The sequence below is a fragment of the Capricornis sumatraensis genome, chromosome 7 (genome assembly GCF_032405125.1).
Source record: "Capricornis sumatraensis isolate serow.1 chromosome 7, serow.2, whole genome shotgun sequence".
Classification (NCBI taxonomy): Eukaryota; Metazoa; Chordata; class Mammalia; order Artiodactyla; family Bovidae; genus Capricornis; species Capricornis sumatraensis.
This window is the reverse complement of record NC_091075.1, coordinates 90,208,076-90,235,502: the sequence shown is the minus strand read 5'-3', so window position 1 is coordinate 90,235,502 and position 27,427 is coordinate 90,208,076. Positions and strand designations below refer to the sequence as shown.

Genomic DNA, 27,427 nt, shown 5'->3' with positions numbered 1-27,427 from the left:
GAAATATCAATAACCTCAGATATGCAGATGACACCACCCTTATGGCAGAAAGTGAAGAGGAACTCAAAAGCCTCTTCATGAAAGTGAAAGAGGAGAGTGAAAAAGTTGGCTTAAAGCTCAACATTCAGAAAATGAAGATCATGGCATCTGGTCCCATACTTCATTGGAAATAGATGGGGAAACAGTGGAAACAGTGTCAGACTTTATTTTTGGGGGCTCCAAAATCACTGCAGATGGTGACTGCAGCCATGAAATTAAAAGACGCTTACTCCTTGGAAGACCAACCTAGATAGCAGAGACATTTCTTTGCCGACTAAGGTCCATCTAGTCAAGGCTATGGTTTTTCCAGTAGTCATGTATGGATGTGAGAGTTGGACTGTGAAGAAAGCTGAGTGCCGAAGAATTGATGCTTTTGAACTGTGGTGTTGGAGAAGACTCTTGAGAGTCCCTTGGACTGCAAGGAGATCCAACCAGTCCATTCTGAAGGAGATCAGCCCTGGGATTTCTTTGGAAGGAATGATGCTAAAGCTGAAACTGCAGTACTTTGGCTACCTCATGTGAAGAGTTGACTCACTGGAAAAGACTCTGATGCTGGGAGGGATTGGGGGCAGGAGGAGAAGGGGACGACAGAGGATGAGATGGCTGGATGGCATCACGGACTCAATGGACGTGAGTCTGAGTGAACTCCGGGAGTTGGTGATGGACAGGGAGGCCTGGCATGCTGCAATTCATGGGGTCGCAAAGAGTCGGACACGACTGAGCGACTGAATTGAACTGAACTGAATGTTCTAGACCATGTTCTCCATAGTTTACATGCAAAATTATGCTAATTTTCACAAATTTTGCAAAAGCAGTATTAGTAAACTGGTTTTAGATTTGAGAACACTAAAATGGAATCTGTATGTGAATCCTACCTATCTCAAAGTTCACTTTACTCTAGTAATTGGTCTTTGTGATGATATTTCTGCAAGTGAGTTCCTCAGAGGATAAAGCATGAGGAAAAAGCATTCTGTGATTACGTCAGTAAGAGGACCAGAGCACACTCCCTCTCTTGAAGACTCTCTATGAGCTTAGGATGTTAAAGTCCCTATGTATTTCTGAAACAAAGAAACCCGTTTCATTTTCTTCATATGAGCATTTTACAAACTGTCAGAGAATTCTTTTTTTTCTTTTTTGGTAAAACATCTAACATTCCAGGACATACTTTGGGAAACTTTGTATATTGGAAGAAACTTATTAATAAGAATTCAACTTATTTGGAATCCAAGAAATATAAACCTTATTATATACTCTCAAATTAATGTTTGTCACAATCAGGGTCATGAACTCATTGGGTTGTGAAATCAATGAAGTGGATCCCAAACAGTATGTGGGAAACAAAGTAAAACAATAGGATAGAAAATACCAGGGTTGCATGCAGTAAGCACTGAATCATGAAAATTTTTACTGGGGCACAGTGTAGAATACATTTCTTTCCATGATCAGGGCCAAGAACATCTAAAGCCATTCCTTTTATGAAAGTCACATGAATTGCTTGTTATGCAGGAATTATGATGATAACAAATGCTTGAACTGTAGTAAATTAACTGTAATCCCATGCCTAACTAAAAAACTAGTTATTATTTAAAATTAGATAATTTTAGAGCTGATTTATCTCGTAGAGGGAAAACCAAAATAGAGTTGTAGTGATTTGTCAAGGTCCGACAGCTGTTAGCTGGGCCTAGAATACAGAGTTTCTGATTTGTACACTAATATCCTTTTACTTGTTAGTGTGTGTGTGTGTGTGTATGCCCACGCGCTCAGTTGTGTCTGACTCTTTGCAACCCCATGGACTGTAGCCAACCAGGCTCCTCTGTCCACGGGATTTTCCTGGTAAGAATACTGGAGTGGGTTGCCATTTCCTCCTTCAGGGGATGTTCCCAACCAAGGGATCGAACCCATGCCTCCTGGGTCTCTGGCATTGCAGGTGGATTCTTTACTGCTAAGCTACTAGGGAAGCCCCAATTGTCAGCATAGTGAAGTCTCTCAGTCATGTCCGACTCTTTGTGGCCCCACGGATGGTAGCCTACCAGGCTCCACTGTTCATGGGATTTTCCAGGCCACAATACTGTGGTGGGCTGCCATTTCATTCTCCAGCAGACCTTCCCAAACAGACGCTTTACCGTCTAAGCCACCAGGGAAGTTCATTGTCAAGCATGCTGCTGACTCTGTGCGACCCCATAGACAGCAGCCCACCAGGCTCCTCCGTCCATGGGATTTTCCAGGCAAGAACACTGGAGTGGGTTGCCATTTCCTTCTCCAATGCATGAAAGTGAAAAGTGAAAGTGAAGTGGCTCAGTCTCGACCCCATGGACTGCAGCCCACCAGGCTCCTCTGTCCATGGGATTTTCCAGGCAAGAGTGACATAATTTTTATTTATAGATCATGAGATTATCTTTTTAATAAGTAAGAAAAATAGGCACAGAATTCAGCAAATCATTCCCAGACAGTAAGTCAGTGATAGGTTGCAAAAATGCTTAAGGCTTTAATTGAAGGAAAAAGTAATTTAGAGATACTTCAGTGCGGCAGTCTAATTATAATTCACAGCTGATCACTAACTAATTAACCCGTTACTGGTGGGGCCATTCAGTTGTTTGGTTTCTCACCTGAACGGGTGAGTGTCTGAGAAGACTTAGTAGATAACACAGCAGTAAACACAAACCCCTCCGTGTGTAAGCTAAAGATGCAACCTTTAAATAAAGAATTTGAAGTATTCCCTCTAAACTCACACCATGTTTTCTGAGAAAAAAAGGAACTATGACTTACCGAAGCATTTCTTAGCAAAACACCCAGTAACTTCTACACACGTTATTTTAGACAAGTCTCTGTGAGACTCCTTCCAGTGGAAGTCTTGAAAATTATACCTAAATTTGTGCCTATTCATTCTTCTCTCATGGTCTGAGCTGGGGAGGGAGTGTCAGAAATCGGTCAGTAGAAGTTGGAAATATTTCCTTTTCCACCTCTCTTGCTCCCTGGAAAGCGCCCATGAGAGTCTGCCCTAGGATTCCTAGGGCCTGTCCCTGGATTCCAGCAAACCCTTCTCAAGTCTCTGGAGCTCAGGTTGGCGCTATCTCCTCCCAGAAAGGTCCAGGCCACAAAGGGCAGAAATCATTTGATAACTTAATCTTGTTGAGAGGAAGAGACGCCTAGGCCTGTGCACTCCAGTGATAAACGGAAGCACCCGGGTGACTCAAGGAAGAGACATGGCAACGTTTAAAACTAATACAAACGAATACGGCATAAACAAGAACTGAACGGGGGTAGGAATCATCCCCACCAATCGTGGTAGAGGGCTGGTGTGCGGAGGGGAGACAACTGAGTCGTGACAACCTGGAGGTTCCGGGGCGCGGGGGCGGTTCTCCGCGGGAGACCCGGCTGGGAGAGCAGGCAGGGTAGCAGGAGGTGAATTTCCTAAAGCCCAGGACCGACCCTCGGACCCTCCCAATTCCTAGAATGAACTCAAAGCCGGTCCCACCAGGCGGGACCAGCGGCTCCCCTGGGATCGCCACCGAGATCTGCTCCGCCCCGTCGCGGGGAAGGAGAAGATTCCGGGATGGGGAACGGTGCGGGCGGTAAACCCCGGCCACTCAAGCGACCCCCCCGAGCCCCCGCCCTGCCTCCCCACCCGGCCCCCGTGCGGCTTCAAAGCCCGACCCTGCCTGGGGCCGGCCGCGGGCACCGATCGTTCTCCCCACGCCTCCCCGCGCCTGCAGCGCCCGCCCCGGGCCGTCCTGGCGGGCGCGCGGGGGGCGCGGGCCCGGGCCGCGCGTGACGTGGGCGCCGCGGCGGGAGGGGCCGCCCGGGCGCGGGTCGAGGGGGGTGCTCCGGCCGACTTATTAGCGCCCCGCGGGTCGCCGGCAGCGAGCAGACGACCGCTCGGCGAGCCACGGGAGCCGGCGAGCGGCCCACTCCTCCCACTCCTCCGCCTGCCTCCTCCCCTCCGGCTCCTCCCGCCCCCACCTCGGAGCGAGTCGCGGAGGCGCCCTCTCCCTGCCTCTTTCTCCCGCTCCCGCTCGCTCGTCCGTCTCTCTCGCTAATACTTCCCCCTGCCGTGCTCCTGGGGACCCAAGCATTCTCAGCGCTAACCTTAGGGACCCACGGTGCGCGAAAAGCCTAGAAAAAAGCCTCTGCGGACAGAGATAGTTGGAAGCCCCTCGTCCCTCCCCCCCCCGCCTCTGCCGGGGCAGCCCGTGCCCGGCTCGCAGCACCTTCTCTCCTGAACACTCTGTTTGGGAGGACGGGGTGAGAAGGTGAAGTGGAAAGAACTGCAGAGCAGAGGGGGCCAGGCTCAGAGCTCAGATTTCATTTTCATTGAAGCCAAGCACGGAAGATCAGGTTTTTTTTTTTTGTTTTTTTTTTAATTCTGCATTTTTTTTTTTTCCTTTTTTTCCAAGAAACTTACTTTGGGGGGGAAGGTTTTGCTCTGGGCATTTGCTTTGCCCAGCAGTTGAAAAGTGAACTCGACTCGTGATGGTTCTCCTGTCACTTTGGTTGATAGCAGCCGCTCTGGTAGAGGTTAAGACTTCAGCTGATGGACAAGTAAGTGGAAAATAATAACAATAAAAAACTCAGACCCAACCTTTTCCCTGAAACAGTTCCTCCCCCTCTTTCCCCTCCTCTCTCTCCTCCTCCCCCCTCCCACCCTTTCCCTGTTATCTGGTGCCTTCACGGTCGGTGTTTTCGAGGGCTGGGCGCAGCGTGCGGGGCTTTCGGGGGTGGAGGGGGTTACATTGCAGGGGAGCCCAGGCTTGTCACCCCTCGGGCTTCACTTTGCGGCATTCCGAACAATTCCCGGTGACCCGACTGCAGCCAATTCGCATCCTCGCCGGGCCATCTGGGTTTCCCTTTTCCGGAGGGCGGTGTGGGCGCTTGAATGAAGTTCTGGACGCTGGGTCCAGGATCCCAGGGCTCCGACTGCAGCAGCCGGGGTCGAGTTCGCGGGGCTTTCTCTCCTGCTTACTGACTCACAGCTTTTTTCGGGCAGCGGGAGGCGGGGGTTTCAGGAAATCCTTGGGCCGGACAGGGAGCGATCCAGTAGACACGTGTCCTGGGAGTACCGCGGCCGGGCTGGGGTTTGACAGTTGGGGAGGGGGGCCCCCGGGGACGTTTCCTGCCCTGCGTTTTCCTGGGCAGAGAGGCTGGAGGCGCCGGCAGCTCTTCTCCCCTCCCCCTCTACACAACTCCTCCTCTTTTTAAAGCGAAGTTGAGTACTGCTCTGTTTCTTTTTGGCCCAGCCCCCACCCTTTGGAGCCTCAAGGTGAAGCCCGATGCTCTCAGAAGAGTCCTTGAGAAGGCTCGGCGGGACGAGCCGAGCCCTGTGTAGTCAGTCACAGCGGCGCAGGGCCGCTGAGGCTCTGGGTACAGAATTTCTCCGTGAGTTTTTTGTAGCGTCTCTTGGTCTGCTTGGTCTGACCATAAGGTGAAAAAGTAAGAGACTCGTTCTAGTTGCTGCCTGACCTCAAATCTGATCAATCAGGATTTAGACTACTGTTTTGCACGTATAAATTCGGAGACTTTCTTTTCTACTCCTGATCCAATATCTGGAGTTTTCCAAAGAGAATATTGAGTGTCAGGACTTATTTTTGCTGGCTTCGTAAATGTTAAAAGTTAAAACGAGCAAACGACACCCTGTCCCAAATTGCTGTTGCATTGGCTCGTGCTCCCCGTCACAGGAACCTTCTACAAACTAGGGTGCAGCGGTTAGGCACCAATCCCAGTCTCCGGCGTCGCCTGATTAGTCAGCTCCTGAAAAGCATTAATGGTAGAAATAAAACGCATGAGGTGATAAGATGAAACCCAGTAACTGTTTCTTTTTCTTACTTTCCCCCCTCCTTTCCAGGCTGGTAATGAAGAAATGGTGCAAATAGGTAAGCCTTATTCTCAGATGTCACTCTTATCTTGGTAGGGAATGAAGTAAGCTAAGCAAAATATTGTTTCTGAAATTTCTCCCATTGATGGTTAAAGAAGTAGTTGGTGGTCCAGGAACATTTCTATTCTTCTCTTCCTCTTTACAGAGGAGGGAGTCACTTCCCTCAGGGTGAATTGTAGTGATGTAAAAATTGTCCTGTAGTTGGGCTTTTCAGGTGTCAATTTATTATCTGTCTTTGGACAAGCCACTGGTAGGTACTTGAAAGGTGATGGAGGGACTGGAAGAAGATACAGAGATAATCAAATGAAATCAGCTTCTGTAAGGTTAAGTGGAACACATTTGATTAGAAGAGAAAGTGTAAGAATGCTACAAAAAAAGAGAAAAATAAAGTACAGATGATGGAAAGTTTTCTCTTAAAATTTTTTCCAGCTTTGAATAATCCCTCTGATGACTTTTCTTATACCATCTGCTTTAAAATCATTCTGCTGTTGTGTAAGATATGTTAGGCCTTTTGCAGATAACATCTAAAACCTCAGTTTTGCCTGATGATAAAGGACTTATTCCCATTTTATGGGTGAGGAGACTGAGGCTCACAGAGGGGTGTCTTGTAAAATGTCCCTCCAAAGTCCATGGTCTTTTTTTTGAAGCTGTTTATAATAATATATTCGTTCTGAATTCAGAGACTGAAAGTCGTCTGTCAAGAAGCTGGGCTCCATTCAGTCTTTTCATACACATTTAACTTGAGTTACTTTAAAAGATAATTTTCTTTTTGGCACAGTAGTCTGTGTATTCTGTATTTGTCAAGTGATACTGTAAAGTCATCTTTTAGATGAAAAGTTTTTATTACTGCAGACTTAGTTACAAATTGTTGCCTATGTGCTGTGTGCCAGGCACAGTGCTAATTGCTTGATGTGCCTTATGTCATCTATTTGTCACAACTGCACTAGGAGGTAGGGACACATTTGTGCCTATTTTAGATTTGAAGGAAATGAAGCTTGAGAGGTTATACAGCAACCTGCTATAGTGCATAGTGGAGAGATGGGGGACTCCAGAGGTGTAAACTAAATGGAGGGGCCCCAAGATCCAGGCCCAGAGGCATCTGTATGTAGCTACCTGTCATCCTGTGTCACAGTGCTCCCTTCCTTCAGTGCCTGGCATTGTTGGAACTCCTCCCCAAGCTTAGACCTCCACAGGAAGAGAACAGATGGGAGGAGATGGACTGAGAACTGCATTGAAAATACAATGTCTATGAAGAGACATTTGTCGTTTGTAGTTGATAGCATTCAGCCATCAACATGTTATCTTTCTAAAGAAGGAGTTTTTCCTTTCTAACCAGTCTTCAAGCAAATAGGGAAAAGAAAGCTGTCTTACTTTTTATGTCTTAAACATTTGATTACTTAAATGTCCTAACATTTCAATATGTAAATTAAAAAACTATTTTAAGATTACTCATTCTGCAAGGAATAAGATATATTGCTTTGATTAAATTTTCAGATAGACTCAGCATGCTCGTATGTAAGAGGCCCTGGTTGAGACAGTGGTCCAATCCTTTAGCTAACAGAAACTACTTTGGTAGCTCTTGTCCTCAGGGAAGAAAGGAGTACCCGTCTGCTTTATTTTGATAAGAGGGAGATGAGTAGCAGCACAGAAGAGAAGAGGTCAGGGCACTCTTAGGTTGTGTTGCTGGAGATTTATTTTCTCCTCTGCAAGTTTACTTGCTCTCAGCAAGTGCCTCTGCTTTACAAGATTTTTCTCTTTGATTATTATCAGTTTTACTTACCATTTTCAAATTGAGTTGAAGGGAAGAAATATAGATGAAAAGAGACTTGACTCATGAATCCTGTGATAGCAAAAGTGTATCATTTGGCTTTGGGTTACAGTCATTTGTGTTTTCTTAAGAGGGATTTAAAATTTTATTTGTAAAATATATTTTAAAAGTTTGATGTGCAGTAATGAGATTTCATTCTCCTGTCCCTGTACATCAAGGGATTGCTAACCTGGAGGTTTGGTAAAGCATACTTTTCTACATGTAATTAAGTAATTTTTTTCCAATAATTGATTGAAAAGTAGTTTTGAACAACTTATTAGGAAATTAGAAAAATAAATGAGTTTATATTTATTGATCTACAAATTGGTTGGGTAAAATTCCGTGTTTCAGAATAATTTGTGAATGTCTCAGGAAGAGTAAATATAAATTAATAACAGATCACAAATTGTTAGGAAGCTGAATTTAAAAAATACTTTCTCTCTATATATACACACATGCAGGTGGTGAATATAAGTGTACACTTTGCTGATTCTTCATGAAGGGAACACTTCTAGGTGACCAGCACCTGGATCAATAAGAACATTACTAGTGCTTTGCGTCACTTTCCTAGCAGGATTCCTGTATGAAAGGTGACTTCTAATAGGATAGCTTAATTTTTCCAGTTTTTAAATGCTTTTTATAAACAAAAATAATGTACACTTTTTAGTATTTGCCTTAGGAAACCAATTTAAAAAATATATATCTGATGTGCTTCAATCCCCTGGACTAGGAAGGCTTTTATTTAGTTGAGGAGAGGGCAGTCTGTGATGGGGGCAGGTTGGAGTGTATACAGATGTCACCCATAAAGTGTGGAGAGGGCAGTCTGTGATGGGGGCAGGTTGGAGTGTATACAATGTCACCCATCAAGTGTGGAGAGGGCAGTCTTTGATGGGGGCAGGTTGGAGTGTATACAGATGTCATCCATTAAGTGTGGAGTAGGAGATATGGCTTCTTTACTTTTTTCTCCACCCAGTGGAAGAATGCCCTTTTGGTATGTGGGAAAGTATGTTTGGCTCTCAGGAAAACAGACAAATAAGTTTTGATCTGTGATCTAGTTCTCTTCTCTTTTGTTCACCAGAGAGGAGCTGTCCACATGGTGGTATAGTTGCTAAGTCATGTCCGACTCTACGACCTCAAGAACTATAGCCCACCAGGCTGCCCTGTCCATGGGATTTCCCAGGCAAGAATACTAGAGTGGGTTGCTGTGTCTTCCTTCAGAGGATCCTCCAGATCTAGGAATAGAACTTTCATCTCCTGCATTACTGGTAGATTCTTTACTGCTGAGCCACCAGGGAAGCCTCATCTACCTGTCTACACCCATGTATACATTTATACACCCATGCATACATGCGTACATAGTATATGTGTGTGCTCAGTTGCTCAGTCACGTCTGACTTTTTGTGACCCTTTGGACTGTAGCCCACCAGGCTCTTCTGCCCCGGGAAGTTTTCAGGCAAGAATACTGGAGTGGATTGCCATTTCCACTTCCAGAGGATCTTCCCGACCCAGGGATCGAACCCGTGTTCGCCTGCATTGCAGGCAGATTCTTTACCACTGAGCCATCAGGGAAGCCCATACACAGTATATACATACATCCATATATACCCATACATACATACATCCACGTATATGCACACACACATACATTTGTGCACACACATACATATAGGTGCATACGTGAAAGTGTGTGCACTGTGTATACATGTGTAAATGTGTTTCATGAGATAGGTAGCATGCTTCTGTGACATAGCAGGGAACTCTCATTTCTGACTCAGACTATGACCTTGGTAGGTTGCCTAGGGTAATTGTGGGTAGCTCGCTGCCTGGCCTGATGGGATAAGGAGGTTTGCTCTGTGACACATGTGGCTTAGGAAATAAATCATAGTTCTGTATAAATTGGAGAATCTGAAAAAGAACTCTCTGAGTCTTTTTGTTTCATAAACCACGGCTTTGAGATCACTTGAGTAACATCAGAGGAGAAATCACTGTGAGGCTTTGGTGTTCAGCCACCTTCCCTCTCCCCCCATCCCATCCCACCCCCTCCCCGGCTCTTGGAATTGGGACATGTCAATCTTTTTCTGCCCTATTACTGTTTTCGGTTTCAGATTCCATTGTGTTTCATTCTTAACCAAACGAAGTTGCTAATTTATACTCTCAGCTATCTGGTTTCCTGAGAAATAATTTTTCATTATTTACAGGTACTCATTTCAAAGTGAAGTGTGAGTTACTCTACCTTCTCCTTGGCATAGAATAAGTAGAATAAGTGTTTCCACTAATGTAGACCTTGAGAGAGCAAAGACTCTCTTGATGACTGCTGTGTCTATCTCCTGCACGTAAACAGGGCTTGGTACCTTGTGACTCTCAAATATCTGTTGTCCAGTGCATAGATCTAGTAACCAGGTTATTAGCATATTAGGATTTGCCTGTGTTCTGGTTTTCTTAAAATATTCTTGTTCTATGCCCCTCTCCAGGTTTAACTGATCCTTAGGAAAATGAGGATAGAGACAATGGATGTACAATTAATCATTCAGTGTTATCAAGGCTCCTTGTGACTTCCTTTTTCATTCCACAAAGCCAAGGACTTAGGCTTATTGTTTTTTTATGTTTTTGTGTTTGTGTTCCACAAGTATTTGTCAAGTTGAATCGAATTATGTGCAAGTTTGAAATGTCCGCTAATTTTGCCCTGAAGTCTATTTGAGATAACTTTCCATGTTTCTGGCATCAGTGGAAATAAGATAAGCAATGATCGAAATCTGTCAATCCAGTTTGCCAGCAGCAACACTAAAAATGTGGTCTAAAGGAAGTTTAAAGGGATCCCTTGTAAAATTTAGAACTTCAGCCACCTAAGCCATTGCTCTTCTCTGTGACTAAAAATCACACACTTGACTTTACTGATTTAGCTCCTATCCCACCATTGAGCACCATAATGATCTACGTTAAACGCTTTAAGTGTCTTATGTAAAGGTGTTATTAGATGCAGTATGTTACTTATCACTGGCAACTTATTGCTCTTTAGCTGAACTGTTTCTTCCCCATACTTCACTGTTTTCTGTTGTCATTGTACCATATAATCATGATATTGCTCAGAAATGTTATGAAATCTCCAGGGTCACCTCTGTTTCCAGGATGATTATCTTTAAGCACTGTTTGCTTATGGGTAGCCAACCCAGATTACCTTGGAAATCCATCAGGGACAGTTCCAAATTGCCTGCTGAAATCATGAGTGGTTTCAATATGAAGAGTGTGGTTATACTGCTTGGACTGGATCTGTTGACAGTGAGGACTTAATGGAATCCCCGTGCTTCCTCAAAAAGGATTGTTATTACCAGAATTTGGGGAACTCTCATCTTACGCTTCCTCTAATAAGAGATCGGCTTTTACTTTTAAGCTGTACTCCTTCTATTCTAAGTTGTTGAATTGTGCTTTTTAATTAATCAGTTATGGTTCTGATTGTAGATGCTTTACACATGCCTCTTGTGGTTATCTTCTTTTTCTGTATTCCCCAGGTTTTAGACAGTCATTCCAGATATCAAGCTCTTGTTATAACTTAGAATATTCTTGTTCAGTCTTCTTTTAATACACAGATTGTGGGGATTTTGTATATCTGTTTTTGTTGTTTAATATTTTAGTATAATTTTCCATATCATTACAAACCCCTCATAAGCATCATTCAGTTTAGTTCAGTTCAGTTCAGTCGTTTAGTCATGTCCAACTCTGCGACCCCATGAATTGCAGCACGCCAGGCCTCCCTGTCCGTCACAAACTCCCGAAGTTCACTCAAACTCATGTCCATCGAGACGGTGATGCCATCCAGCCATCTCATCCTCTGTTGTCCCCTTCTCCTCCTGCCCCCAATCCCTCCCAGCATCAGGGTCTTTTCCAATGAGTCAACTCTTTGCATGAGGTGGCCAAAGTATTGGAGTTTCAGCCTCAGCATCAGTCCTCCAGTGAACACCCAGGACTGATCTCCTTTAGGATGGACTGGTTGGATCTCCTTGCAGTCCAAGGGACTCTCAAGAGTCTTCTCTAACACCACAGTTTAAAAGCATCAATTCTTCAATGCTCAGCTTTCTTCACAGTCCATCTCTCACATCCATACATGACCACTGGAAACAGCATAGTCTTGACTAGATGCACCTTTGTTGGCAAAGTAATATCTCTGCTTTTGAATATGCTATCTAGGTTGGTCATAACTTTCCTTCCAAGGAGTAAGCGTCTTTTAATTTCATGGCTGCAATCACCATCTGCAGTGATTTTGGAGCCCCCCAATATAAAGTCTGACACTGTTTCCACTGTTTCCCCATCTATTAATTAACCTTAATTTATGTGATCATTTCCCTAATGGCCTCCACCTTCTTATGATAATGAATGTTGCCACACAGTCTTGCATGTAGATTATTGTTCACATTCCCAGTGACTACTTCTGGAGAGAGTCCTAGAAGTTGATTCCTGAGTAAAACCAAATTAACAGGGTGCATTTTGACAAGTGACTTTTGAAGACGTTTCTAAGACCTGAATTCTGACTAGCAATATATAGGAAAGTGTTGATTTAAAATATTTTAATTTTAGATGTGGTTCTGCTCTTCTTGATGTTTGAACATAATTTTTAAGTATTTAGTTATTAGTCTCTGAAAGATGAAATGAATTAATCATTTTTTTAGTTATCAAGTACATCCAAATGTGAACCATTATGGAGAAGGGAAAGGCTACCCACTCCAGTATTCTGGCCTGGAGGATTCCATGAACAGTATAGTCCATGGGGTTGCAAAGAGTTAGACACAACTCAGCGATTTTCACTTTCGCTTTCATATTATAAAAAGGTTTTGTAATTTTATCAGTACTGGAGGATGACTTGTCCACCTCCTAGAACAGAATTTGAGAGATGTATATTCTTTAGAATGGCGAGTAAAGAGTGGGGAGTTTCTTAGCTTAGGAATCTCTGTTCCCACATGTAACTGATCAATCCTGATTTTCCGAATATGTTTACACATTTTGCTGACTCACTGTAAAGCCCTAGGAGAGATTTGTGGTAAAATGTCAGTATCTTGTGTATCAAAATGAGTGCCACAAATTCAGCATGATGAATCTTTTTGGAATTTAGAACAAATTGTGAGCAGCGTGAAATAGTCAGTCTTGTTCTCAAAGTGACTGATAAAACAAAAAGAGTATTTAGGAAACTTTTAGAAAGAAAAGTAGGATTAAACATATGGATCTTCAAATACTTGAATGATAAATCACATTGCCTACAATTGTTTCATATTTAATACATATCGTTTTGTATGTACTAATGCACACAAAGATAAAAGAATGATTGAAATGATTATTCATGTGAATTTGCATTCTCTTTCTTTTATATGTAATATCCTTTGTTTTTTACAAGTAGAGTAACATTTCTTAATCTAAAATCTAACCAGTGTATGGATTTGTTGGTCAGTCGCTCAGTCTTTCCAACTTTTTGTGACGCCATGGACTGCAACACGCCAGGCTTCCCTGTCTTTCACCATCTCCCAGAACTTGTTCAAACTCATGTCCACTGATTCAGTGATTCTCAGAGATGATCCAGCCATCTCATTCTCTGACGTCCTCTTCTCTTCCTGCCTTCAATCTTTCCTAGTATCAGGGTCTTTTCTAATGAGTGGGCTTTTCGTATCAGGTAGCCAAAGTATTGGAGCTTCAGCTTTAGCATCAGTCCTTCCGATGAATATTTAGGATTGATTTCCTTTAGGATTGACTGGTTTGATCTCTTTGCAGTCCAAGGGACTCTCAAGAGTCTTCTCTTAGAGGACCAACTAATATTAATTTCCTCTGTCCTCTGTCAAATGGTCAGCAGCACAGATGCTTTTCACTGTGTGGTTGTGGTTTAAAATCCTGCCTGTACCACTTTCTAGCTGATGACCTTAACCTGTAAAAGTGTCCTTGTCTTGTATATGACTGAAGTATTCTATTTCATAGAGTTTTAAAGGATTCATATAATGCTGCCACATGGTGAGCCAGCTAGAATAATACATATTATTATTACCTATTACCTATGGGTATGTCTTAGTCTTGTGCTTTTTAAAAAACACTTTTACTCAAGGAGAGCTGCCTCGCGCTAGTCCCTACGTTTCTGATAGGTCTGCCTGCCACCGTGGCTTTCCAGGTACCTTAATTTAGTGTGTCATGGATTTGTATGCTATCCAGCCACTCAACTTACCATGTGACGGCTCTTTAAGAGTTCTGTTTTCACGTATTAGCTTCATGTTGGCATTTCAACATAGTGTTGCTTAACTCATTGGAATATAGTAGTAGAGGAAGGAAACAGTTATTCCATGTGGATTCCATACCAACTATATTTTGTACATACTGGACATAATTCTTTCTTCATTTCACTTTATTTATTGAAACCCCTTTTTTCCATTTCACTGAGCAAAAGTTCTTAGGTTAATCATAACTCCTTGGGATGCAAAAAACAGGAACCCAGTTGATAGTGGTTAAGGAAAACAAAATTGATCAGATAATCAAAGTCAGGTATAGCTGGATTTAGGTCTCAAATAATGTCAAAAATCAATCTCTCTCTCCCCCCATTCCTCCTTTGCCTCTCCTTCTCCCCTGCCCCTTTCCTCCCTTCCTCTCTTTCTTCCTTCTCTCCTTCCTTCACTCTCATTGTTCCTTTGCGTTGGCTTTATTTCTCTAGTAGCATAAGATTGTGACCATCCAAGATCCAAGTTGTGGCAAAGACCATCACCAGCAACTCTAGGCTATCATCCTACCTTTCGCCCCGCTAGACAAGACACTTCTGTCCTGGCAGCGCCAGTAGTGGTTCCTGGTAGAGCTTTGACTGGCTACTCGGCTTGAGTCATATCATTAGGTGTGGAAAACCGTTCAGTGAATGTGTGTCCACCAGAGCTGCCCCTGTCACGACAGTCCACTCGGTTTCCTGATTTACATCCTAGCTACCTAAGCCTGGAGCCCTCTCCTGAACCCCACGCTTGCAGATCTTTCACCACAATATTACCTATTGACAGTCCTTCTCCTTGGGGATTGGCTGTAACATCCCAGAGAAAAGAAATGGAACAGTCAAAAAGAGTCTCAAATGTTATATCTTGGGATGGAGGGAAGTGGGTTGCTGCTGACACATGGAAAAGTTCCTTTTTTGTTGTCTTTACCAGTATTAATTAGATGTGCACGTGCCAGGCTCTTGCAAAAAACAAACAAACAAACAAACAAAAAAACAACTTATTTTCAAGCCAAGCCTGGTGCTCAGTGAGGCAGTGCTCAGGTTAGCCTGGATTGAGATGTTTCATTCTTGATGTACAGGGACTGAGGGTGGAGTGTGAGACAGTTAACCTGAGGGAAAACTGAGGTTCAATTAAAGAATAAGAGGGGATGGATGCTAGGGGTCACAAATGTCCAATAACACCACGGCTGTGAGGACTTCCAGGAGCACCTTGATGGGAACTGGTGACTGTGGCCAGCAGAGGAATGGACCCCCAAGATGTCTGTGTCCGAATTTCTGGAATATGTAAATACATCACATGGCAAAGAGGGATTAAGTCTTCAGATGGAGTTAAGGTTGGTTATTTCATATCAGATGGCTTTTTGTACTTTTTGTCAAACCATGAGCCAGGCTATTTTAGATTTGGAAAAAATAATTACCACAAGTAACATTTCAGTGAAAACCTTTAAAGCTGCTATCCACATTTCTTATCTGTCATATTTTCCTCAGCCTTTGCCCTGGGGATAAATGCTACTTTTCCTGGCTTGAAATTCTAGACTCAATATTAGTCTCTGAAAGTATTATCCATCAAAAAATTGTAAGACGTACGAGAAATATTAATTTTTAGAATGTTTGATATTTCTCTTGCATCTGTAAAGTTTCCAGTGATGACAAACGTAACCAGTAAAAGTGCTTCTTAAAAACTGAGATTGAAATTAAGATTTTGGCACTTGGGCCTCACTTAATAAAGTAAAGGTGCATCCCAGGTGACACAGTGGTAAGGAATCCACCTGCAATACAGGAGACCCAAGAGACGGGGGTTTGATCCCTGGGTGGGAAGATCCCCTGGAGGAGGAAATGGCAACCCACCCCAGTATTCTTGCCTGAAAAATCCCATGGACAGAGGAGCCTGGTGGGCTACAGTCCTTGGAATCTCAAAGAGTTGGCCATGACTGAGTAACTGAGCACACACACAGCACAGCACCAAAAAACCCCCCCCCAAAAACTCGTTAGCCTGTTATTATTTGATTATTTTAAGATGTAGCAAACAAAGAAAATACTTGGATATATTTCTGTAAAATAGTTGTTCTTTTCGTAAAAGAGCTCCTCTTACCTGATTTCATGTTCTGGAATGCTAAAGAATGTGCTGTTCTTTCCTAAATGACTCTCTTGAACATAAACATTGTGCAATTGCAACAAATATTTATGAAAAAGCCAGATTTTTTTTTAAAAATGAGAAGAATTTTGAAGTTCACAAGTATTTGTTCTTCCTTAATAATGAGTATAAAAAAAAGCAACCCCCCCCCCCACAAGAGTTGTGAAAATAGGTTTGCAACTAAAGTAAAAGACATCAAAGTGTTTCTCTGCCTTGTGGTGGTAACAGCTTAGAGGAGATGAAGTGAGGAAAAAGGAATTTGGCTGCATTCAGAATTTCAGCCTGTTATCATGATTAATTTTTAATTGCCTTTGAAAGAAGATGTGTCCCCATCTCCGTTGGTGTTTACAGCCTGGGTGAGGCCTCTGGCATGTGATGTCCTCTTAATGTCCACTCTTCACCCCACTCACATCTCTCTTGGAACAGCTGGTCCCTGTCGTTTCTAATGAAATTCATTCTCTTACCCTTGGCTCAGGATTTGGAAATGTTGTTGTTGGAGCGGCTTCTTGAGCAAATCTTGAAAATGCTTATTTGATTTCATTCTTGTGGCCAGATTGTTGCATACTGAGAATTTATACCTGATAAAGGAAATTGCCTGTGTGACTGCCTCTATAGTAGGGCAATCAGCCAATTCGTGGGAGAGAATCCCAGTCTCTGACTTGGGTAATGGAGCATGTGTTCGTAGAGCCAGTCTGGACTTCAGGCCATTTGGTGTCATGGTGTTCAAGATCCCTCCTAACCACCAGAAATAATAGCTTGGGTTGGGGATGGAGAGGGGAGAGGCCCGAGGGGAGCTGGGACACAAGTGACTTCCTTCTTGTACAGCTCTAGCTGGATGAGGATAGTAGGTAGCAGCAGCTAACTTTACATTTACTGAGATGTTCTTAGATGGACCAAGCCCTTTATGTGGTTTTATCTCTTTTTATTTTACAGGTAACCTGTCTGAGCCTTGTATTTTCATAATTTGTTCACAGGATGCCAAAGAGCACATCAGCTTGAAACCAGCATTCAAATGCAGTGCTTTTTGACTTAAGACTTTTCATATACAACTGTCATACCCCACCTCCTTCTTTACTTGGGAACTAAAGCCACGTTGGGCTTCCCAGGTGGCACTAGTGGTAAAGAACCCACCTGAATGCAGGAAACATAAGAAACACGGATTCGATCCCTGAGTTGGGAAGATCCCTGGGAGAAGGACATGGCAGTCCACTCCAGTATTCTTGCCTTGAGAATCCCATGGACAGAGGAGCCTGGCAGGTTGCAGATCATAGGGTTGCAAAGAGTCAGACATGACTGAGACAACTTAGCACGCAAAGCCGCATTGCATCAATCACAAGTATTCCAATATTCTGTGTGCCTGGGTAGCTTTGGTTTTAATTAGATCAGCTAAAAATTGCTGTGATACATGAGAACTTTATTCTGCAGCCATTCTTGGTCCTAGCACGGTTGATTGTACTACTCAAGGCTTGTTTTTTCTTGCTGTTCTAGATGGTGGTCTTTGTAATATGCTGGGGACATCTAGGCTCCTCTGGGAGACGCTACACGCTACATTTGTGTAGCATCCTAAAACATATTTAGAAGGATACCAAGCTGCCTGTCCTCAGGTGTGAGTGCATGTGGCCAAATGTGTGAAGGCGTTAAGATGATCCCAAAGCCTGGGTCATGGGGTCATGCTGTGAGAGCCCTCTCCCCAGGAATTCCCACTTCCAAAAATAGATGTTAATTTCTTTTTTCCTCCAAAACTGGTGTACACTGGGGATATTTAAACACATTTAACATCACACTTCTGCCCCCAAATTGCTTAAAATTGCTGAAAGGATATGACATCAGCATATAACTTCTCACCCTTAGGGATTTATTTTATAACTGTTATGCAGACAGTGTATGACAGAGCTAGGAAGCTTAGACCATGAAGTCTGTACTTTAAGGCAAGTAAGCAGGAAAGTTTTCTTAGAAAAGCTGGGGCTTGAGAAAGGCCGTGAGGCTTGGGTTAGCTTTGAGTAGATGGAGAGAAAGCAACAGACCTTTCAATGCAGTAGAGTGCAGGAGTCTCTAAAGTCAAGAGTGATTAATCAGTTGTGTGATTAAGATGTAGTGAGCACATTAGCATGTTGCTTTAGGTAATATGGGAGATGATATCAAAAAGAAGTTAGAGGCAGAATGCAGAGAGCCTTAAATGATGGCTTAACTTTTTGATTCAGGCTAAATTACCTAACTTTGAGTTTCAGTTTCTTATGTGTGAAGTGAGGGGATTTGATTAGTAGATAGTATCCTAAGCAATTTTCAGGTCTGACTTAGAAATAAAGATATCAGTTTTCTAATTAATCTTATCCTGAAATAATGATCAATTAATTGAAACTATTACCACGGCAGCAGCAGCAGTCAAAACTATTCAGGAAAAAATAACAGGGTAATATTAATTATTATTAACATTTATTGAGCACTTACTAAGTGCTGGATACTGTGTTCAGCACTTTGGATTAGGCCATTCAATTCTTACAGCAAGTCTGTGAATTAAAGTCTATTGCTCTAATTTTTTCAGGTGAGTGATGATATCAAAAGTCTTAGTGTCCAGAATCACAATTAAACATACTCTGACCTGCCTGGTCTGAACATGTTGAGAAATAGCAAATCTGAAAACATGGTTAAAAGATCTCTTACAAAAGAGGCCAGGGTGGAGCACAAGGCTCTTGCACAGGCAGGCAGTGGGCCCGCTGACAGACACCTCAACCCATGTGAGTCTGTCAGGACTGCTGGGCTGAGACAGGGCCTGAACCAGGGTATAGGGGCGTGAAGTGAAAGAGAACAGGGTCCTTATCAGAAAGGACAGGGTCCTTAACAGGGTCCTTCCTTCCCGGGAAGAATGATGGTGAGGGCATGCTGAGCTTCATAGGCTGCTTATTTTTCCCAGACTGGCTATTCACATCCATCATGCCTCTTCACTGGGGAAGAGTGAGTTAAGGAGGGCAGAGAGGTCAGGATATTCAGAGAAAAATCTTCCCTTACAGAGAACGGGAGCAGGTGAAAGGCACTGCACCCCTACCTTAAGAAAACATGATGTTTTCTATTTGAGATACCTTAGTTGTAAGAAAGAGGCAAGGATGAGATGGTTTTTCAAGGTCTTGTTTATTTTTTGACTGTGTGGTTATAATTCTATGAATATCCAGAGGGATTGCAGAGGAGGGGCTAATTTCCTGCCTCTGGTTCCTCAGTATGAGGGGGCTCTGTGTTTGCATTCCAGGAGATCTGTTTTAATGATTAGATACACTTTTGTTGTTGTTCTTAGTGGCTTAAAATGTAAGTTCAGGATATTGTGAAATGTTTGAATTTATAGGCCAGCAGACACCGTGAGAAATATCCCCCACATTGTCAAGCAGATTCGGGCTATAGAGGTTTATGACAACTTGTGTGGTTTGCTGTCATCAATCACTTGATGATAATTACTGTTTGGGGAAAAGAGGACACATTCTAATTTTTGGTGCTTCTTTAGGCTCAAGTTGCTCTCATTTATTCATTCACAGATATTTATTGGGTGACTTTAGAGTTAGTTTTAGGCACTGGAGAACTATAGTGAGGAGAAGCTTCAAGCTTCCCCTTGAAGCTTGGATGCTAGCAGGTATAATAAAGAAACAAGGATTTTCTTGGTGGCTCAGATGGTAAAGAATCTGCCTGCAATGCAGGAGTCCCAGGATTGATCCCTGGGTTGGGAAGATCCCTTGAGAAGGGAATGGAAACCCACTCCAATATTCTTGCCTGGAGAATTCCACAGACAGAGAATCCTGGTGGGCTATAGTCCATGGGGTTGCAAAGAATCAGACATGACTGAGTGACTAAGCAGGCACATTAAGAAGTGATCAAACAGACATATATAAAATATATAGTATGTGAGATGGTGACAAGTTTTATGGAGAAAAGTAAAATGCAGAAGCAAGATAGTAATGAGATGGTTCCTGGGGTCAGGAAAGACAGTGGGAGGGCCAAGTGTAAGTGAAGACCTGAAGGCATGGAGGGCTGAGCCATGCAGTTGTCAGGGGAAGATATTTCGGCAGAGGAAATGGTGAGCACAGTGACCTTGAGATGTGAGATTTCCCAGGGCTGGACCTTGCAAGCCATCTTACTCTGAGTGAAATGAGTTTTGAGAAGGGTGACATGATCTTCCGTTTGTATCCCTCTGGCTCTGGTTTGAGGATGACTTGTGAAGGGGAGCATGGTGGTGTGGACTCGGGTAGCAGTAGGGGAGGTGGTGAGTGGTCATCAGAGTCTGGATGTATTTTGAAGGTAGAGTCAATAAAATTTGTTAAAAGATTTTGTATGTGGTGTGAGAAGAATCAAGGATGATTTCGTCGAGGTTTTGGTCTGAGTAACTGGGAGGATGGAGTTGCCATCTACTGACTCGGTGAGGAGGTGCAAGTTTGGGAGTGGGGAGTTGACTTTTGGAGGTGTTGATGTGCCTAATGACTATGCACAGGAAGAGGATCCAGGGGCAGCTGAATTGATGAGAGCAGGACTCATGGAGGAATCTCGGGCTGGAGGTACACGATGGTGAAGGCATTCGAAGTCATGAGACAGAATGAGCACACCACGCTAGAGAGGGTACACGCAGAAGAGGAGTCTGTGACCAGGTCCTGCGGCACTCCAGTGTGTATCAGTCATGAGAATAGAGGGATGTGAGAAGGGAGAATGGAGGAGACCACTGAGAAAAAGATGAGCACCAGTAGAGAATGGTGTTTTAGAAGCTAAAGAAAAGGGGTGTTTCTTAGGAAAGAGAAACAGAGCAAGTAAGAAGATGGAGTCAGGACCATCGGTTTTAGTACTGCGGAGTTACTAGTGACTTTGGCAAGCGCATGACTGGGCTGGGTTCAAGAAAGAACAAGATTGGAAAGAGAGGATTTGGAGAAATCTAATACAGTCAATTTTTTGGAAATTTTTTGCTGTAAAGGGCAGTGAAGTAATAGGAAATTAGCTAGAGATGGATGTGGCATCAAGAAGGTTTTTGTGTGTTTGTTAAAGGTGGGAAATATGGCAACTTATTTATTCGCTGGTGGGGACAGTCTAGTGATGGGGAAAATTGATGAGGAAAGAAAGAGAGGACAGTTGCTGAAGCTGTCTTGCAAAGGCAAGAGGGGCTAGGTTGTGTACACGAGTGGAGGCTTTGCTCCTAAGTAAGACCACAGACAGTTCATCTATACTGGGGATAGGAGAGCAGGATGGACCAGGCATGCAGAGATGCCAGTGGGTTGAATCAAAATTCAAGGCTTCTGAGTCATTCTTGAGTGATCAGTGACCACAATGTGGCTTTACCATGACCCTGGCTCTTTGTGCTTATGGAACTTATGGCTCACAAAAACCTTTACATGTCTGTAACTGTGGCCCTTCAGCCATCCAGGACGACACTTGTAGAGTTTTGCACTTTATTTTATTTATACTTTCTTGGCTACATCTCAGGGATGTGGGATCATAGTTCCCAGACCAGGGATCAAACCCATGCCCCTTGCACTGGAAGCTCAGACTCTTAACCACTGGACCACCAGGGGAGTCCCTAGTTTTGCATTTTAAAATTCCACTTGGGTAATATTTTAATGGTTTGCCTTGGAAACGAACAGAGATCATTCTGTCGTTTTTGAGACTGCATCCAAGTATTGCATTTCGGACCCTTTTGTTGACCATGATGGCTACTCTATTTCTGCTGAGGGATTTCTGCCCGCAGTAGTAGATATAATGGTCATCTGAGTTAAATTCACTCATTCCAGTCCATTTTAGTTCACTGATTCCTAGAATGTTGATGTTCACTCTTGGCATCTCTTGCTTGACCACTTCCAATTTGCCTTGATTCATGGACCTGACATTCCAGGTTTCTATGCAATATTGCTCTCTACAGCGTTGGACCTTGTTTCTATCATCAGTCACATCCATAGCTAGGTATTGTTTTTACTTTGGCTCCATCCCTTCATTCTTTCTGGAGTTATTTCTCCACTGATCTCTAGTAGCATATTGGGCACCTACTGACCTGGGGAGTTCCTCTTTCAGTATCCTATCATTTTGCCTTTACATACTGTTCATGGGGTTCTCAAGGCAAGAATACTGAAGTGGTTTGCCATTCCCTTCTCCAGTGGACCACATTCAATATCACATTAATCCAAGTCTATGCCCCAACCAGTAATGCTGAATAAGCTGAAGTTGAACAGTTCTATGAAGACCTACAAGACCTTTTAGAAATAACACCCCCAAAAGATGTCCTTTTCATTATAGGGGACTGGAATGCAAAAGTAGGAAGTCAAGAAACACCTGGAGTAACAGGCAAATTTGGCTTTGGAATATGGAATGAAGCAGGGCAAAGACTAACAGAGTTTTGCCAAGAAAATGCACTGGTCATAGCAAACACCCTCTTCAACAACACAACAGAAGACTCTACACATGGACATCACCAGATGATCAATACTGAAATCAGACTGATTATATTCTTTGCAGCCAAAGATGGAGAAGCTCTATACAGTCAAAAAAAACAAGACCAGGAGCTGACTGTGGCTCAGATCATGAACTCCTTATTGCTGAACTCAGACTTAAATTGAAGAGAGTAGGGAAAACCGCTAAACCATTCAGGTATGACCTAAATCAAATCCCTTACAACTATACAGTGGAAGTGAGAAATAGATTTAAGGGACTAGATCTGATAGATAGAGTGCCTGATGAACTATTGACTGAGACTTGTGACATTGTACAGGAGACAGGGATCGAGACCATCCCCATGGAAAAGAAATGCAAAAAAGCAAAATGGCTGTCTGGGGAGGCCTTACAAATAGCTGTGAAAAGAAGAGAAGCAAAAAGCAAAGGAGAAAAGGAAAGATATAAGCATCTGAATGCAGTGTTCCAAAGAATAGCAAGAAGACATAGGAAAGCCTACTGTAGCTATCAATGCAAAGAAATAGAGGAAAACAACAGAATGGGAAAGACTAGAGATCTCTTCAAGAAAATTAGAGATACCAAGGGAACATTTCATGCAAAGATGGGCACAATAAATGACAGATGGTATGGATCTAACAGAAGTAGAAATATTAAGAAGAGGTGGCAAGAATACACAGAACTGCACAAAATAGATTTTTAAGACCAAGATCATCACGATGGTGTGATCACTCACCTAGAGCCAGACATCCTGGAATGTGAAGTCAAGTGGGTCTTAGAAAGCATCACTACAAACAAAGCTAGTGGAGGTGATGAAATTCCAGTTGAGCTATTTCAAATCCTGGAAGATGATGCTGTGAAAGTGCTACACTCAATATGCCAGCAAATTTGGAAAACTCAGCAGTGGCCACAGGACTGGAAAAGGTCAGTTTTCATTCCAATCCCAAAGAAAGGCAATGCCAAAGAATGCTCAAACTACCGCACAATTGCACTCATCTCACACGCTAGTAAAGTAATGCTCAAAATTCTCCAAGCCAGGCTTCAGTAATACATTAACCGTGAACTTCCTGATGTTCAAGCTGGTTTTAGAAAAGGCAGAGGAACCAGCTATCAAATGGCCAACATCCGCTGGATCATCGAAAAAGCAAAAGAGTTCCAGAAAAACATCTATTTCTGCCTTATTAACTATGCCAAAGCCTTTGACTATGTGGATCACAATAAACTGTGGAGAATTCTGAAAGAGATGGGAATACCAGACCACCTGACCTGCCTCTTGAGAAACCTATATACAGGTCAGGAAGCAACAGTTAGAACTGGACATGGCACAACAGACTGGTTCCAAATAGGAAAAGGAGTACGTCAAGGCTGTATATTGTCATCCTGCTTATTTAACTTCTATACAGAATACGTCATGAGAAACGCTGGGCCTGAAGAATCACAAGCTGGAATCAAGATTGCTGGGGAAAATATCAATAATCTCAGATATGCAGATGTTACCACCCTTTTGGCAGAAAGTGAAGAGGAACTAAAAAGCCTTTTGATGAAAGTGAAAGAGGAGAGTGAAAAAGTTGGCTTAAAGCTCAACATTCAGAAAACAAAGATCATGGCATCTGGTCCCATCACTTCATGGGAAATAGACGGGGAAACAGTGGAAACAGTGTCAGACTTTATTTTTTTGGGCTGCAAAATCACTGCAGATGGTGAGTGCAGCCATGAAATTAAAAGACGCTTACTCCTTGGAAGGAAAGTTATGACCAACATAGATATCATAATGCAAAGTAGAGACATTAGTTTGCTGACTAAGGTCCGTCTAGTCAAGGCTATGGTTTTTCCAGTGGTCATGTATGGATGTGAGCGTTGGACTGTGAAGAAGGCTGAGCGCTGAAGAACTGATGCTTTTGAACTGTGGTGTTGGAGAAGACTCTTGAGAGTCCCTTGGACTGCAAGGAGATCCAACCAGTCTATTCTAGAGGAGATCAGACCTGGGATTGTTTTGGAAGGAATGATGCTGAAGCTGAAACTCCAGTACTTTGGCCACCTTATGTGAAGAGTTGACTCATTGGGAAAGACCCTGATGCTGGGAGGGATTGGGGGGCAGGAGGAGAAGGGGACAGCAGAGGATGAGATGGCTGGATGGCATCACCAACTCGATGGATGTGAGTCTGAGTGAACTCCGGGTATTAGTGATGGACAGGGAGGCCTGGCGTACGGCGATTCATGGCGTCTCAAAGAGTTGGACGCAACTGAGCGACTGAAGTGATCTGAACTGAATATTTGAATGGACTTCCCTGGTGGCTCAGAAGTTAAAGTGTCTGCCTGGAATGTGGGAGACCTGGGTTCAATCCCTGGGTTGGGAAGATCCCCTGGAGAAGGAAATGGCAACCCACTCCAGTACTCTTGCCTGGAGAATCCTAATAAGTAGCTAATTTACATTTAAGTTAAAATAGTTAAAACTTACAGAATCCTTTAGTTTTAAATTTTAATCTCATTTAAACCTCTCCTATGACATTATAACTATTACTAACCTCTAGTTAACAATTGTGGAGAAGGCAATGGCAAACCACTCCAGTACTCTTGCCTGGAAAATCCCATGGACAGAGGAGCCTGGTAGGCTGCAGTCCATGGGGTCACTAGGAGTCAGACAGGACTGAGCGACTTCCCTTTCACTTTCACTTTCATGCATTGGAGAAGGAAATGGCAACCCACTCCAGTATTCTTGCCTGGAGAATCTCAGGGATGGGAGAGCCGGGTGGGCTGCCGTCTATGGGGTCGCACAGAGTCGGACACGACTGAAGTGATTTAGCAGCAACAGCAGCAGCAGCAGTGGTTAACAATTGAGGAAGCTGAGCCTTTAGAATAAAGAACTTGCTCAAGTTCCCGTGTAGACTTGCTGCTTTCTAACACTGTAATCTGTTCCTTGGCCCTACACTGTGTTGCTTTGTGGAAGTATTTGGTGCTGGGAAATGTATCATTTCTGAATGCAGTAAATTAACATTGGTTGCATATGTGATTGTAGCGTGAGATTACCATTGATAACTTTGAGCTTTACCCACCCGTCCCTTTATTTTTCTCCCCAAGACCTAGAATTTAAGAGCCTTTTACAAAGTTTTTAAAGCTGCAGTAGAGGAAAAATTGGTTGGTTGGCTGCAGATAGGCCATCATCATTCTTGTTTTCCTTTATAACTCAGGTCTTCAATTAGAAATTGCCAGCAAGATGTTCCTCTATTGTGAATGAGTGTGATCTTCAGTGTCAAGATGATCAGAAATGAAAATTTTCTTTGGCTCCTTGTTTGCTATGTGTTAGGCTTTCTTGGTCTGCTTTCTCATTTATAAATTAAGGGTAATAATACTTACCAACTGTGATTGTTGTAAGAACTAGAGAAGGTTTATTCCCCAGGACCAAGCACAGTGCCTGGTATTTATTCTGTAATACATGGCCGGTGACTGGGTAGCTCCTTTGTCAGTTCCATTAACTCCTGTCCTACGGGGTGGTAGCTTGAGGGAATATTAAATGCATCTTTTTCTTTAATTCCCACCTGGGAAATGACTCATTCAGAGTTTAATTTCAAAAGTGTTTCTTATGTGTACATTTTAGGAATGGTTTATTATTTAAAGTTGGATAAGACAAAGCTCTATACAAACATACCATTCTTATTTTGAATAAAAGTTCAGAACATATTGTCTGACAGTGGAAAAATGAATTCGCCCTAGAAAATTTAGGATATATGGCTTACTGTCAGTATGAAACGCTGGGTATCCTCTTAGGTGTGGAGGAGATGCCCTGCATTTTTCCTAAATTTTCTAATTGTTCTGTTGCTTAATCCAGGCATCAGTATATTGTCTAGATTTTGGTTGCGTGAATTCCCTTCAATGGAGATGAGAAATCCGTGCATTAAAATGAAATGTTGTTCTTTCTTTCTCCGAAACAGTAAACCGATGGTTAAAGAATGAGTTACAACTGGAATCATTGATGCAGCGAGATGCTCCTGGGCCGTGGATAGTTAAGTCAGTGTTGTGGATCAGCAGAGATGAAGCAAATGTGCTCTAGTTACCTGCATTACTAACTCATACATGGTAAACACATCCTACTGATAAGAGACCCTGGCGAGGACAAAGTCGTGTATGAGATGATATTGGGAATACTGAGTTAAATGGGGAATTACTTATCCTCCAGGAATTAGTTTGGGGTTGGCTGTGTCAGTCCACCTCCAAGAGCCCAGTTCATCCCTTCCTGTGGAAGCTTCTCCCTCCATCACCCTGCTTCTGTGACACTTGAGTGCATTCTCTCAAATTTGAAGTTATTTCTCTCAGCCAGAATTTATGAAAGTGTTCTCATGGATTTGGTTGTAAGGGAGACCGAATCTGTGTGTCTGTGCATACACCAACACCTATGCAGGTCTTCATGATGTAGAGAGACTGTAGAGAGGCAGGAATTGGGTTGCTTCTGCTCCCTGGAAGCAGGCTTCACTTTACTCTGTGATATGACCCTCCTCACTCCTTCTCTGCCTAGTGAATATGTACAACTGTGTCACTTGCTGTATACACTTGATAAAAACAGGTATTATGTTTAAATGCACTGGTCATTATAAGTGGTGTAATGGTAACAAACATGCACTCAAGGAATTTCCAGGTTGCAAAATACCTTCATTTGTCTTCTGGTACTTTACGTGTTGTTTGAGTTATTTAAAAAGTAGGAAAATAATGAAAACTTAGTGATTGTTGGGGCCTCTCTGGTAGCTCAGCTGGTAAATAATCTACCTGCAATGTGGGAGATCTGGGTTCGATCCCTGGGTTGGGAAGATCCCCTGGAGAAGGGAAGAGCTACCCACTCCAGTATTCTGGCCTGGAGAATTCCAAGGACTGTATAGTTTGTGGGATCACAAAGAGCTGGACATGACTGAGTGACTTTCACTTTATGGGATTCCCTGGTGTCTCAGATGGTAGAGTCTGCCTGCAATGTGG

At 43.1% G+C, this 27,427-nt stretch overlaps 1 protein-coding gene across 1 annotated transcript in view; it reads left to right on the top strand.

Moving 5' to 3' along the window:
- Positions 1 to 4,509: 4,509 nt before the first annotated feature.
- The window catches only part of ADAMTS3 (ADAM metallopeptidase with thrombospondin type 1 motif 3), a 288,474-nt gene continuing 265,556 nt past the window's right edge, over positions 4,510 to 27,427 (top strand). Inside the window, exons 1-2 of the mRNA XM_068975243.1 lie at positions 4,510 to 4,578; positions 5,879 to 5,906. Coding sequence (XP_068831344.1) covers positions 4,510 to 4,578; positions 5,879 to 5,906 — 97 coding nt within the window. The remainder of the gene's footprint in view (positions 4,579 to 5,878; positions 5,907 to 27,427) is intronic.